This window comes from Suricata suricatta, chromosome 13 (genome assembly GCF_006229205.1).
Source record: "Suricata suricatta isolate VVHF042 chromosome 13, meerkat_22Aug2017_6uvM2_HiC, whole genome shotgun sequence".
NCBI lineage: Eukaryota > Metazoa > Chordata > Mammalia > Carnivora > Herpestidae > Suricata > Suricata suricatta.
The window spans coordinates 78,383,596-78,399,476 of record NC_043712.1 but is presented as its reverse complement, the minus strand read 5'-3'; the positions used below and the strand labels follow the sequence as shown (position 1 = coordinate 78,399,476).

The 15,881-nt window shown below is 45.0% G+C and overlaps 1 protein-coding gene and 1 long non-coding RNA gene across 9 annotated transcripts in view; one reads left to right on the top strand and one right to left on the bottom strand.

Moving 5' to 3' along the window:
* The window catches only part of TRPM3 (transient receptor potential cation channel subfamily M member 3), a 492,852-nt gene that overhangs the window by 52,937 nt on the left and 424,034 nt on the right, over positions 1–15,881 (bottom strand). For all 8 annotated transcript variants that reach the window (XM_029920564.1, XM_029920565.1, XM_029920566.1 and 5 more), the window contains 3 exons: positions 13,504–13,632; positions 8,825–9,076; positions 1,682–1,856 (listed from right to left, as the gene is read on the bottom strand). In XM_029920564.1, coding sequence (XP_029776424.1) covers positions 1,682–1,856; positions 8,825–9,076; positions 13,504–13,632 — 556 coding nt within the window. The remainder of the gene's footprint in view (positions 1–1,681; positions 1,857–8,824; positions 9,077–13,503; positions 13,633–15,881) is intronic.
* Positions 11,338–13,815, top strand: LOC115276535. The gene is made up of 2 exons (XR_003901986.1): positions 11,338–11,495; positions 13,528–13,815. It is a non-coding gene; the product is annotated as an uncharacterized LOC115276535 (long non-coding RNA).

Below are 15,881 nucleotides of genomic sequence, written 5' to 3'. Positions count from 1 at the left end.
TGTAGAGGGACAGACAGAATCCCATTTATAAAATATACCCACACTTCCTTCCTTCTCCTATCCCAAAATGTTGTATTGTCAAAACACCCATGAGGGCTTAGTCTCATTTTGAGGAATAAAGGAAAATTAAGGAAAGCAAAATAATGTATGTGGAAAGCGATTTGGGGGGGGGGGTGTGGGAATAATACATTTAATCTCTGAGGAAAATGACTGTTGATGGGCTTTTAGTTGTTTTGCCCTTAGGGAGCATCTGAACGGAGGATCCCCAAAGGGTTTTCCCCAGGCCCTGGAAAGCTGTCATGGTGAAGGCTGCACATTGCCAACTAGGAGATGGAATTAATAATTCTTCCTCACTGAGCTTGGCTAAGTCTCCTGAAATGAGTATTTGTTCCAGTGAGGTGTTCTCAGAAGCTTTCTGGCCTCAGATAACTCCTTTTAAGAAAGGTATTTGTTCAAAATCCATCACAGGAGGGAAAATGACATATTAATGTATCCTGTTGCCAATGGATACATGCTCTACCCAGGCCCAGAGGGCTCAGATGCTTTGGTGTGTGCTTCTTATTTACTTGGTCTCAGTCCTACCTGGGATTGGCAGGGGTGAGAGAGGGGATGCTGACTAGTCTCTGCTCCTGCTCTTAATAAACTACACTACCTGGTTATGTAACCCTAATCCACGTCCACAGTCCAGGGCTCAAATGGCTGGCTTGTCAGCAAAAAATGTTTCAAAAATGTTAATTCGACAATGTTGGAGGGATGTTATTTCTAGAGCTAAACTCCTCAGGGAAAATGAGAAGGAGTTGCTCCAGGGACGCAGTTCCTCCATACTGAAAGATATTTCTTTCCTGATGCTTTCTTCCCAAATAATGTCCCAATGCCCAGTGTGCCCTGACATTCAGTCCAAATAAAATACCGGAATAGGTTCCTAGGATACAACTATCTCCAAACGCTATATAAGAGGGTGTTTATTATGGAGAATTAGTGTCTATTAGGGCATGAAACATTAGTGGCCTACTGGCACTCGCTCCTCACACTGAATCATTTCATGATATAGATACTATTTCTTCCCCCCTGGCATTTACAGCAAGCAACTTATAATCTAAGGCATTTTCCATACTTCCTGGCAATGAATACTAGCTTCTTTTGAGTCTCAATAGCACATACTTTAAGGCAGTGGGAAAAGGAGCTAGAGAATAGTTTCCATCGCAAGGAAAACACCATGCAGATGTCTGCCCTCTTGAATTCTGATGGCAAACTAGAGAACTGTTTATTTGTTCTGAAGTTAAACCCGAGGAATTTAGTTTTTACAGGCTGAGGGCTGGGGTAGGGATGGGGAGTAATGACATAATATATTAATAATATTGAAATGTTCAACACATGGCCCTAGGATTTCAAATCCCCAAATAATTTAGATCTTTTTATAATGGTTCCTGATTAAATTTGGTACACCAGATGTCAATTTGTGTCAGAGATGAGACATACCAGAAGAAACACCTAAGGACTACTTTGCTAAAATTGTATATTCACCTTCTGTAATTGATTTTTACCTCCAAGGTAGCAAGCTAGAAATTGGTCCTCTATCTTGAGCCATTTATTGAGAACAAACAAATGAACTCAGAAAAGACATGACCCAATTGAAGTTCAATACCTGACTTTGGTGTATGAGAATCATAAACTTGCTTACGGTCTATCTGGTCCGCAAACACTTCCCCATAAATCATCCAATAGGGCATGTAGAAGATGTTCTTGGCCAGTTTCCATGATGGCTCCTCATTGGGAAACAGAATGGCTTGCCTGGCGACCCCAAAACTCATCAGTACCACCAGCATAATGATGACAAAGTACATCATGTCTATCATCTGGAAGGGTGGAGAAGCAGAGGGAGAAACAAAAGAAAAGCCACATGATTGAGTGTTACTATGACATCAACATTGACGGAAATCTCTGAAGGAGGGTCACTTTCAACACTTCTGATAAGGGTTATATAGATAGACAGCTGTGTCCAAGTAAGGAAGAGAACACTTGGTCTATTGAAGCAATGTCCACAGAATTTTATCAGTAACTCAAAAGCATTAAAAAAAAAAAAAGCACACCTAGATGGGAAGCCTTTCATTTTTCATTGTTGTCTGTGCTACCTAGTCAAGACTAGGTATGGGCGTCACATGAAGCTCGTGTCTCTACATGAATCCAGTACTAACTTTGTCTCTGTTCCTGGGAGCCAGTGTCCTCCCTGGGTCTCTTTCTTCTTAGCAAAATTTAACTGAGGATGATGGAACTATTTCAAGAACTACCACAATGCTGTAAATTCCCTAAGTTTGAAAATTGGAAGGCTCAAGAAAATAATGCCTTGCAAGCAAAGCTAGGACAGTCCAACGATCCACCATCCACCTTCTTATTCTTGGGGCCCCACCTCACTGCCTGGTATTCTACCACAAACCAGTCTCTCAGAGAATCACTCTTTCTGTACTTAATTCTCTTGCAGCACACATTATCAGTTATGGAGGGTGCTTTTGTCAACAATAGAACCAGTTTGCCTAATGGCCCATTTCTGTATCTGCTGTTGAAATGTTGGATTTTCATCTTGACATGTTTATAAAATTCTCTTGACTGCATTCAAGCACAATGTTATTTCTCATTCCTCTTTGTTCCTTTCTTTTTTGCTTGTTTTCGTGATACATATTATCAAGGATCTGTTTCTCATATGCCAAATTACTTTCCTTTTATCACCAAAAATAGATGAGGATGTAATAACTATTATTTTGTCTGGCCAGAACCCATTGCCTCCTTCTTTTAGAAGCAGTTCCCACCCATTTTGGCCACAAATATGGTGTCTTTTCCAGACTAGGTTAATGATGGTACCTCACCCTCTGGCAACAATGATAGAAGGTAGGCATGTGACACAAGATGGGCCAACCAATATCCTTTCTTTGAATTTTTTTCAGCTGAGGCTGGGAGACAGAAGCTCCCTTTCTTTTTCTGTAATGATATACATTCAGTCTGAGGCTGAGTCCCTCACCAGTAAAACTGATCAAGAGTGAATGAAGCAGATATTACAGGCAGAGAGCGAGCCTGTTCTGAAAGTGGCTGAGAGACTTACTGCAGTTATCCTTAAGGCCAGTTTCATCATGCCCTGTCATAAGTCAGTATATCCCTCCTGGGCTCAAGCTAGTTGGAGATTGATCAAACTATCGTAAACAAAAGACGACCTTCTCTTGGACATCAAACTTCCTGAAGGGATACCCATCCACAAAGAAAGACTAATGATAATTTTATCAATGATAATGAAGGCTTGAAATTAGCTTTAACATTTTATTTTAAAACAATGTATTTCATGGTGTCTGTTCTTAGAATTAAAACACGAGAGCCTTCCTCTTTGCCTTAGAACACTGGGGGCTCAAAATATTTTTGGTCAATTAATCAACTCTCAAGGCAACTTCTGAATCCATCTTTCAAGTATCATCTCACTTTGGAACTAAATAAGAATTTCTCAAAACTTGACATTCATTCATTTTTGTTCACTGTTTTTAAAAATATATGCTACTTAATTAGTTATTCGTTACACAGCTTAGTGGCCTCAGGGCTCTCTTAAAAGTGAAGAAACCAGCTGTGTTGAAACAGTTTTATAGGAAACATAGGCCTGTTTCCCATCGTCTATTTTGTAAAATTATTTCATCATTTCTTTACTGGAAGTTCTATCAATGAAAAAACGCTGATGGCTCCACTAGTGGGCAGGGAGAGGAAGGTGTGTGCTCAGGAAGTTTAGGAGCTAGTCTGACCCCAGGAAACTCAGCCAGTACACACCACAACTATTCTAATTTAATTGCACAGGATTATTTTCATTCAGATTGACTGTACCACCGACATGAAAAACAATCAAAAGATAAGAAACATTCTTCCCACTCAACTTCACCTATTTCAAAAACAGTCTTCCACACAAATACTGAAATCTGATAGAGTGGAATGCAGAAACAGAACATTATTAGTAAAAAACAGGGCTGGGTACTCTGCTTTTACAGTTACATTTTCCAGTTGGTTCAATATTAAGAGAGCTGATTCAGTCTCACTCTTGTAAATAACAGTTGTAAATATCTGTAGGTTGTGTTCTATACAGGTGAGTACATACGGTGGTGGCTAAGCACATGTTTTTAGGTGTTAGGCCACCTGGGTTTTTATCTTGCCTCTGTTAATAAAAATAGCTTAGGTGGTCATGTGCAAGTTGCTCGATCTGGTTTTGTTTTTCATTTTCAAAGTGGGGATAATAGTAGTGACAATCACCATGCATATTCATTTTATAAGGGGTAAATGAAATAATATGTGAAACCATGTGGGTAGGTCGCAGAAAATGTTAATGCACTGCCATTATTAGAAGTGGAAGGTCAGGTTGTGAAGTCTGATCTGATAAGAGCTGGTATCCTGTCTTTGTTCTTGGCCTGGTTTCTGGTAATTCAACTGCTAAATGAAGATACTAAAACCCATTTTACAGGGTTGTAGTGATGCTATGTCTTACATGGTAGTTGGCACAGAGTAAATGATAGCTATTATTATTCTTGTTTTTATTCTGCATTATACAAGTGAGTTTAGTACTAGGCTTAGAGAATTGCATTGAGAAGTGGAATATGAAGAGAAGGAGTCAGGATTCCAGTAAGTGATCCTGGATTTAAAGATCAGTTGGGATCCTACTTTTTTATTTTTTTTGGTTGGGGGAGGGAGGGAGAGACACAGAGGGGGGGAGGAGGAGGGAGAGAGGGAGCGAGCGAGCGAGCGAGCGAGCGCGAGCGAGCGAGAACAAGCGAGGGAGGGGCAGAGAGAGAGGGAAAGAGAATCCTAAGCAGGCTCTACACTCAGCACAGAGTCTGATGCAGGCTTGATTCCATGACCCTGGGATCATGACCTGAGCCAAAATCAAGAGTCAGACTCTCAACCCAGTGAGCCACCAAGGTGCCTGAATCATACTTGATCTACGTATTGTGTCCAGGTATCTTAGCAGAAGTCTGTCCATAGCCCACAGGACATGGTGAGTTTCTTGGTTGTTTAGTACTGAATGGGGACTCTGTAATGTTGGGGGGCTTTCAGAATAATCACATCTGGGCATATTTTGTTAAGTTTCCCACCTGGCAGGCCATCTAGCTCACTGATAAATTCTATAGGCATATCTTATGTACCTTCTGGATCAGAGACTCAATTATTTAACTAATTATCTTAAAAGCCCTATGAAAGAGAACAAAGCCACCAAATACACTCATTTTCTACATATGGGTGGAATCATTCATAAGTTGGAAGGTTGAGAAAATGCAGTCCATCTCACTTGCTCGCTCCATAGTAAGGTTTCATTCTAGTCAAAAGTGGGGATAATTATGCCATTATTAAAATATGGATTTTAAAATAAGCTTGCTGTTTAGTGTGACTTTAGCTATCTCAAGTGTTTAAATGCCACCCAATCTTTTTAAAGTGATCTATCTGGTTTGAGACTTCAGATCTTATTTAATAAAACAAAACAAGGCAATGATCAATTAGGAAAAAACAAGGAATCAGATTACATAATAGTCTGCTGTGGTGCTTCTCAACAGAGGACAATTGTGTCCCTGGGGGACATATGGCAATGTCTGGAGATGTTTTTGTTGTCATAAGAATGTGTGTGTGTATGTGTGTGTGTGTGTGTGTGTGTACGTGCACACGCCTACACTACTGGCATTAGTGGGTAGAAAGCAGGGATGCTGCTAAATATTGTGTGATGGACAGCATGGTTCCCACAACAAAGAATGATCTAGTCTGAAATACCAACGGTATCAAGGTTGAGAAAACATGGCCTAATTTTGCAGCTGTTATAACTCTTCACTGTCATTGGGTCCATCTGAGTACACATTTGAGAATCTCATGGAACCTTGTCTTCTCTGTCCAGAAAATTCATACACCCACATATTTTATTTTTGTTATATATAAATTGGGTGGAGGGTCCACCGATCTTTTCTCTTAAATCTCTCCCAATGACAGACACTAAGTGGAGACTCTCTGGTTTTAGACATAGGAATCCTCACCACAATCTCAAATTCACTACTAAAAGCACGGAGAAGATTATATAACAGGTTGTGCAATAGCGTAAGATACACATTACCCCCCCCCCACCCCCCAGTCAATTGAACTGGGATTCAGTTTTGGGTAAACAATCAAGCCTGCTGATTTCAAGTTTTTCCTCTCTAGAATGGGCTTGGTGATATTTCCCCAAAGCAATACTGGTGTTATAAACCTCAAGCTTTTGTATAAAAGGGTTAGGAATAGAGCAGAGCAACCATGCTCACCAGTACCTCCTGCCCCCACCTTTTTGTTAAAAAACAACAAACTTTTTATTGTACTTTAACAAACATAAGGCGCACATAAACATAACAGATGCAATTTATCAACTACCTGCTATGAGCCAGACCCTAATAGCTATTTAGCGTGTGTTATTTCTAACAAAAGCCTTGCAAGATATCACCTTGCATTTATTATAATTACTTTAAATAAGTGAACTGGGTCTTAAGGTGATTAAATACCTTTCTCAAGGTCTCATAACTCCTACCCTTTGGATTCAAATTCCCCTTTTCTTTACACATGTTTCCTAGGGCTTTTGTAGAAAGAGTCTTGGTTATTGAAGATTCGTTTCAGCAGAGTGACACATGCACCCACACACTAATAATAATGATAAATATGGATTTGCCGGCTGAAAGGTCAGAGCGATGGTGTATATAGTGAAATTTGAGGGAGGGTGATAAAGGACATCTATGCACCGCTTGTGGGTTTTTGACAGCTCACAAGCAGAAGTAGAGGGGAGGTTCTTAGCACTGCTGTTTTTCAGGAAGAGGCACTCACCAGGGTAGGATGGCGGTATTTGGCTTTCCCACATATGCCCCGTGAAGGTGAAGTAAGGATCACACTTTGAAAAGTGGGGTAACTGATAAGCACCTCGGTTCTGGGCAGCAGGCTCTAATTATTCTTCTAATGAGTCTGGTACAGGAGCTGATTTATCTGTGCACCCCTAGGTTCACACTAGTGCTGTCCTCCTATGGCTGAATCTTTTTGGAGAGAGTCTGGAAACCAGGGTGGTCAAGGAACAAACCTACAGCCATTTGTGGGAAGGCATACCGGTTTGCCACTTGGGATTCTTATTTATTTATTTTTAAGTTTTTAAAAATTGTTTATTTATTTTTGAGAAAGAGAGAGCACAAGCTGGGGAGAGGCAGAGGGAGACACAGAATCTAGAGCAGGTTCCAGGCTCTGAGCTGTCAGCCCAGAGCCTGACGCAGGGCTTGAACTCATAAACCATGAGATCATGACCTGAGCTGCAGTCAGTTAACTGACTGAGGCACCCAGGTGCCCCTTGGGATTTAAAAAATAATAATAAGTAGGGGCATCATTCTGGAACCCAGTTTTTAACTTTCCATTTTCCAGTAGTGTAACAATATACAATATGGATAGAACTTAACCTCCAAGTAAAATTCAACCTAACTAAACTAAAATGACTTTATTTCCTTCCTTTTGTGTAGGGAAAGGCATTTTTAAAAGACGTTGTTAAGAAAAAAGGAAGAAGAAATGTTAACATCTAAAAATCTTTTAAAAACTTGGAGTTAGAAGCAATAGCACTGCTGGGGATTTACCCAAGGGATACAGGAGTGCTAATGCATAGAAGCACATGTACCCCAATGTTCACAGTAGCACTGTCAACAATAGCCAAATCATGGAGAGAGTCTAAATGTCCATCACCTGATGAATGGATCAAGAAGATGTGGTTTGGGGCGCCTGGGTGGCTCAGTCGGTTAAGCCTCCAACTTCAGCTCAGGTCATGATCTCATGTTTGTAGGTTTGAGCCCCGTGTTGGGCTCTGTGCTGATAGCTAGCTTAGAGCCTGGAGCCTGCTTCCAATTCTGTGCCTCCCTCTCTCTCTGCTCCTCCCTGCTCATGCTCTTGATCTCTCTGTCTCAAAAATAAATAAAACATTAAAAAAAAAAAAGAAAATGTAGTTTATCTATATAATGGAATACTACATGGCACTGAGAAAGAATGAAATATGGCCATTCGTAGCAACGTGGACGGACCTCGAGGGTGTTATGCTAAGTGAAATAAGTCAGGCTGAGGACAGATACCATATGTTTTTCACTCATAAGTCTAACAGGAGAGACCTAACAGAGGACCACGGGGGAGAGGAAGGGGGAAGAAACAGTTGGGGAGAAGGAGGAAGGCAAATCATGAGAGACTCTCGAATACTGAGAACAAAGTGAGAGCTGATGGGGGATGGGGAGGGGGGTGATGGGCAGGGAGGAGGGCACTTGTGGGGAAGAGCACTGGGTGTTACATGGTAACCAACTTGACAATAAACTATAAAAGGAAAAAAAAAAAAGATTTGGAGTTGGAGACCCACTCTTCCTCCAAAATCCAGCTAAATGTAACCTCCACATGAAGCTATCCCTGACCTACATTGTCTTCTCTATGCTCCTTTATACTTTATACACATCTCTCTAACAGCGTTCGCACACTGTATGGTAATTACTTCTCTCTCATCTTCAATCTCCTGGAATGAGCACCTTTAAATACCCAACTCCTACTCCAGTGCTTAGCACAAAAGGATGATCTGTGTATGTTTTTCAGTAAGTAAATGGGCGAGGGAAGGTTAATTTGCTGGTGATGTATACAGATGTAGTCCGACCCCGAAACACTTGAAAGGCATTAAAAACCAAAACACCCCCAGAGCCATCTCAGACCATCACAGCAGGCCCAAATGAAGGATTTTCCTCTTCCTATTACTGCCACTTCTCCTCTGCAAATTTATAACACGGAATCAGAGAACCCTGCTTACCATTTTTCCAATCATCATTACATATGGGCCCAAATACTTGTTCACGCCAAAGATGTCTAGGAGCCGGATGTACCAGTAAATGATGTTCACACAATAGATGACCCTCCCATCGCTCCTAAAGGGCTGGTCTTGGAGGCGAAGGATCATTCCCACAGAGAACAAAAGGATGGCGATCAGGTCCGTGACATTCCAGTACTCCTGCAGCCACACCTTCACTTTCTGTAGTAACTTCCCCGGCTCCGACATCAGGATCTAAAAAGCAGGAAAGGAGGGCAAGGTTAGGTCTGATGTCAGGCCATATTTTCGGTCCAGTTGGAAAATGCTGGGTCTGTTAGGTGACGTCAATGGTTTGTTTTGTTTACCTGTGTCTACTTGAAGATTTGCATGCCATGAAAATACTACCGAGCTAAGCTCAGGCCATGCAGATACAAGCATTCCAGAGACAAAGGGAAGCAAGAATTTCGAACAATCCTAGGATACCCATTAGGGTTTTGCTATAAAATGACAGATTCTTACTACACTGTGAATCTCTGAAATTCTGCTCCGTCTCAGAAGACTGTCACCATATTGAGTTACTCAGACCACCAGGGAGGGCTCCTTCATGCTTCTCTTGACATTCATATGATCTGTATCAATATCACCTCTATTTCTAAATACGATCTGATGCAAGCAACCACTGCTCCCCACCACCCACGGCTGCCATTGTGCTGGAAGTCCTATCACGTCACCTAGATGATCGTCACAACAGTCTTCTCACTGGCATCCTTGCCACCACGGTTGTCTACTCTCCCTCAATCCATTCTCTAAGTAGCACACAGAATGCTCTTTAAAAACCGAAGCCATGATCTGGGTGGTGATTACACACCGTTGTGTGGGCAAACAGAAACCCATCAAGTCAAACCCTATGAGTTGTTCATTTTCTTACAGGTAAATTATACCACAATCTAAAAAAGAGAGGAATCTGAGAGATGTGTGAACAACAACAACAAAAACTAAAGCAAATTGTGCTAAGTGAATGTTTAAATCTCCTGACGGTTTCCAATACACATAGAGAAAGATCCAAACTCCTTACAGTGGCTTCATTTCACATCCCACCACATCGTTCCCATTCCACAACTACAGACATAGTGGTCCATTATGTGCTCAGGACATTTGCACTGTTCTTTTCTGTTGGGCATTTTCTTCTCCCAGATGTGCACATGTTTCGCTCCTTCTCGTCCTCAAGGTCTCTGCTCTAATTTCCCTTTCTCAGGAAGACCTTCTTTGACTATCCTGCCTGCAGGGGCCTCTCATCCCTGTGACTTGCTAATATATTACCTTATCTTGTGTTTTGAAGACTTTATCACTATGTGAAGTTAACTTCTATATGCATGTAAATATTTTGTTTGCCTATCTATTATCTCCACTAGACTGTAAATTCTGAGGCAGACCCTTTGTTCCCCAGGGCCTGTTGCATAATAGATTCTCAGTTAAATGTTTGTTGACTGACTGCTACATATCATTAGCTGCTGGGTACAGCTCTGACTTATCTTAAATCTAGAGGGGACTTCTTGGTGCCACAGAGGCTCTATGAAACACATAGTTGGATAGTGGATCCCAGTGGTCCAACACAACTTGTCCCTGGATGTGAGGGGCCAGGGAGGCTGGCCTAGGGAGGCTGCATAGCTGGACTACGTTCATGAATCCTTTGGGTCTACCCTGAGACTTCCAACTCTTTGAACCCTCACCCACCACTTTTTCAACTCGGAATCTCCTCTCAAAAGAGAGGAAAGCAAAGACAGGGGACAGGTCTAATCTGCAGCTATTTCTTTGAATCCTTTTGTCCCCTTTAATGGCTTACCGTTTCCTGAAATATTTGAGGAGGGAAGTCTTAGTAAGTCAGGTGGAGGGCTGGGAGCGCCCGTGCGGGATACCAGAGCCAGCTGGTGGCTTCATTCTGATCCTCTGTGGTGCTGCGTTCCTAAACCCTACGCCCGGGCTTCTTAAACTTGAGCAAACATCAGAATCACCTGGAGGGCTGGTGAAAACACAGATGGCTGCCCCCTAGGCCTGGAGTTTCTGCTTCAGTAATGGCTGGCGTGGGGCTCGTTTCTAACCAGTTCCCAGGGCAAGCTGGTGTACACAGGCTGAGGGAACCACGATCCTCCCCATCAGGGATTCCTGAGGCCGCCATCGTCCTGGCGGTTTCTCACACCGCTCCATCTTAGCTAGGTAAAACTCCCTGGGTGTGGGCAGGGGGAATGGGAAATGCTTGGGAGTTTTTCTAACCTTGCGTCCACACTTTCCTACAACTGGTCAACACAGAGGTTGAGTTTTTAACCTGTGGAAATATGTCTATGAAATCTCAACATTAAAAAAGAAAAAAGGGATCAAGACTGAGAGGCTGGGGTGAAATACGGACGCAGCTAGCCCGACCCTAGAGCTTCTCCTACCGGCTCTGGGCCAGCCCAAACCCCGTGCTGAGGGGCGTGGCCGAAGGGTGGGCGTGCCCGCAGAGGTGGGCGTGGCCTCGCGACCCGGCTCGGCCTCGCCCCCGCGACACGGCTCGGCCTCGCCCCCGCGGGATTGCCGGGAGGAGGGTCGGAGCAGGAGAACATTCGCCCACGCGCGTGGTAAACAGTTCCGGGCGCTGGAGGGATCCCCGGGCTTGTTTTGGTGACTGCGCGCCCAAGTACGTGGTGCTGGGAATGGGAGGGCCGCCTGTGAAACCTCAAAGCCCTGCTTGTGTATCTCTGAGGGCCGGGAAGCCTACGGACTTTTCCACGTGTCCAGGATCTTGCGTGCCTGCGCCCCGCGGCCGTTGCGGAGGCAGGACCTGCGGGGTGCGCAGCCCCAGGGCCGTTGAGCATGTCCAGTGGGTCCCGGACGCCGGGCGGGGAGCGGCGGCGCCAGGCTGGGGAGGAAAAGGTCGCCCAGTAAGGCGGCGGGGCCTCCCCGCGCGGCCTCCTCGGGAGCCGGGACTCCTGGGATGACCCCCTGCCGACCCGAGCCTGCAGAGCCCGGGCTACTGTTCATGCCTCCTCAGGAGAAATGGATATCCAGGCCGGGAGGTTCCTGGCAGCCCGCCGGCTTGGCAGCCTCTTCCAGAACAGTCCGCGGAGTACAGGCTGCTCCCTGTCTTCTTCCAGGCTCGTCCCTGGAGGGATTCCAGTCCCTGCCCGAGTCTTTCCCTTTTCTGCTTATCATGGGGAAGGAATATGCATCTGGGCGTTAAATCACGGGAGGGGAGCTGGCACTGAACAGCACCGGAGCCCTTAGCGGCAGCGGGCCTCCGGTGTCAGAGCGCGAACAAAGGCCACTGCAGATTTATTACACTTTTTCAGTTTACCAGTGGGAAATCCACAACCGTGCTCAGGAAGTAGAGGGCATTGTGAATGGGGAGGCCAAACAGTAGACGTCTAGTTAGACCAAGGCCAGGAAGGGCATCCATTAAAAAAAATCCAGCCTTTTACAAAATGGGACTAGTGCACACTTCCAAACTCTCAGCATGGGGCCATGCTGATTATAGTGTCCCCGAAGCAGTTTAACTCCCCCCCCCCCAAAAAGGGCTCTGAGTATATTTTAAGAGACTTTTTTTTAATGATCCCAACATGACGGCATCTAATACATATGCATCCTTTTGTCTCAAAGAGAACACTGTAGAACTAAAACCTATGATACGAAGGGTATTTTAACCTGACCCGTCATGAAGGCAAGGGGGAATCTGTGGATTTGTAGGAATCCATTTTTGTGTGGATCGCAATATATTTCCCCACTCACTATAGCACAGTGAGAAGGATTGTTCAGGAGCTCTTGAAAGTGTAGTGGACTTGACGGAGAGTAACTCTCCCAGAAAAGATCTGTCCTGCTGACGGTAGTTCAGGGGGAAATGCAGAAGAATCATCACACCAGCCTGCCTTCCCAGCAGCCTAGGGCCTGCGTTTGTGGGCGCCTTGAGCAGAGTTGCAGAGCCCTCTGGTGGACGTTTGCTTGACCACATTCAATTTAGGAGCTCAGATTCTGAAGGCCCCTGACGCTGGCTTTGAACTTCAAGCAAGTCATATGGGGGTGGGGTTATGAGGCCTCCTTTTACAAGATGGGGATGTGGGGAAGTAGAGAGGGTCCCACACCCTTAGTCTGAAGGACAAGAAATATGTTCAGTCCACCTCAGGGATGCCTAGGGCGGGTGGAGAGGCTGGTGCATAAAAAATGGTGAGAAGGAATAAACTGGAGGATAATTAATGAAGGGAAGCATCGTTCCTTCTACAGCTGCTGAAATGCATTTGAAAAACCACAGGTATTGGATGACAGGGTCCAAAGAGACCCAGAGTGAAGGGTTTCAGTGGGAGTTCAAAGTGGGAAAACGGGAAAATTTGAAAACTCATCTTTATATGGATTGAGGAAAGAGAGGTGTAAACAGTGTCAAAGACAACTGAAGGGTTTCTTAGGCGAGAGAGCTGTTGGCGAAAGCGAGAGCAAACCCCAGGCAGGCAGGAAGTGACAACCCTGAAAAACACACACTGTGACGCCTCCCCAGGTTTGCGAGGAGCCCTCGAGGCCAAGTCCGTTATTTCTGTGCAGCATAGAGAAAACAGTTGCTGGCTTAATTTGGATCCTGGCAGCCCCGACCCCCCGCCCCCACTCACAAAGGTAGTCAATCACTGTCTTTCTCCTATGTTCTGCTTTATGAAAGCAGTTACCTCTCTCATCTTTTCAATTCCCAGGGTGAATATATAGGAAATGACGATCCATTCCTGCGTGGAGGGCCAGCGCTCCATCTTCACTAACACGATATAGTTGAAGAGCATCAAGTATCCGATGTACGCCAGCTGTAAGGAAACACGATACAGGGCTTTGGCTAAGGAGGCCTGGAGCCCTGCCTTTGGGCACAGCGGCCGCGTGGCAGCCCAGAGCAAGGTCAGCAGGCAGGACGCAGGATTCACAACAAAATGAACTTCAGGGCTTTAAACTATTCAAAGAATTAAAAAAAAAAGAGACTGTAATATTTGAAATAATGTGTTATGCCATCTTCCTTTTGACCCTTACGTGTGTCCATGGGTCCAGGACTTTGCCTTTACCTTTTTGTTTTGCAATTACCCAGTTTCCTGCGTCTTTATGGCTAAAAAGGGAACCTCTTCTCTCAGGGCTTCTCTTGCTCATGCATGAGCCTCAGGTTCTTTTTTTTTTTTTTTAAAGTATATTTATTTATTTTGGGAGAGAGAGAGAAAATAAGCAGGGGATGGGCAGAGACAGAAGGAGAGAGAGAATCCCAGATCGGCTCCGTGCTCAGCACAGACCCCATTGTGGGGCTCAGTCCCACGACTAAAAAGCACAACCTGAGCTGAAATCAAGTGTCAGACACTCAACCAACTGAGCCACCAAGGCGCCCCCAGCCTCAGGTTCTCGAACTAGGGCACGCAGTGGATTTGTGCCTGATGAATGCCAGGTGATTGAAACATTTGTAGGAAGGAAAGGAAGGCACATACTACACTTGTAAACTGGTCAAACCAACATAAAAATACACTGGACTTTATCTCCAAATCCCACTTAAATTGTTTTCTGAGTTAATGTCTTCTTTTTTTCTCCTCCTACCTGAATGTGTGTGGCTTGGCAGTGCCCCGGGAGGATTTTATCCATTTTTCATCGCAACACCTTCCCACCCTATCCAAATTGGGATATTCCTCCCTGGGTTCTGCTTCTTTGAAAGAAAACAAGAGAAGATAAAGCAATTTATAGAAGGCAATGGGTCTGGGTAGCCGACTGTGGCTTGAAGCGAGGTGTAATCTTCATGAGGCTCTGACACCAGAGGCGGAATCCTGATAGCACTGGCTGAGGTGCTGGGTGTCCGGTGAAAACCCCTCGGGGCTCAGGTTTAGTGACTGTCACCGGAGGACCCGGCTATGTCTAGATGAGTGTGTGGAGTGCAGGAGGGCTGGTGGGGTTCTTGTGGCAGGAGCCACGGAACCTCTGGAGAAGAACCCCACTCCCTCCGGGAAATGGAGTATAAGCTCAACCTTCTTAAAGCAATGCTTTGAGCGGAGTAAGGTGCCTGCGGGCTGTGGGAGCCCCAGGGACTGGGAGCAGGAGCAGGTTGATTTCCTGTCCAGTGTTCAGAGCCCACAGAGCAAAGAACAGGACGCTGTGTGGGCAAAAGGGTGGAGGCCTTGGAGACACAGCATGTCTCTGGAGCCGTGCAGGCACCTTAGCAGGTGGGGAACGGCACAGCCTGGCTGCGAGACGGAAGGGCACTGGAGCCCCACGGAGCTCGAGAAATGTTGCTTTCTCTGCTCATGGGGCCGCTCACTGTCTTCCTTCCTTTCTTTCCTTTTTTTTTTTTTTAAAGAAAATGAATACATAGGTTCTGAATAGGAATCAAAGGTAATTTTAAAGACCCTATGACGCTGACGCATTTACAGACCCAACCATATAATTTCTCATCTCTTGCACAGTGAACATATATCGGGGTTCAGTGACATCAGGTGCAGGAGCATGAGGGCAGCCGTGGAGGGGCTGGGGGGCCAGCAGGGTCCTTCTCCACCTGACACCTGAGGGATGTGCTCCTGTATACCTACCCCTTCAGAGGCTGTCACTTTAAAACAATTTTTAATTTTTTTTTTTTTTTTTTTGAGATAGAGAGAGAGGGAGACAGAATCTGAAACAGGCTCCGGGCTGTGAGCACAGAGCCCAACTCGGGGCTCAGACTCACAAACTGTGAGATCATGACCGGAGCCAAAGTCAGATGCTCCACCAACTGAGCCGCCCAGGCGCCCCGTGCAGCACCCCGGGCCCCACCCCGCCCCGCGCCTCCCCTCCAGGGTTGTTAGCCCACTGTGGAAACCTTACCCGCTGAATCTGCTCTACTTGAAATCACGTGGGATGCTGTTTAAAATGTAATTTGGTTCTTATGGTGCCTGTTTACCATTATACACAGGCATCCACTCCCGGGTCTCTGTGAGTAACTGTATTTCACAAGACACAGCGGACTTCAATAGCAAAACTCTAAAACATATTCTCAGCCTCCTTCTGGCCTGAAATCCTTCTTTCTGGTTGCTTCCTTTTGTTTGTTGGATCATATTTC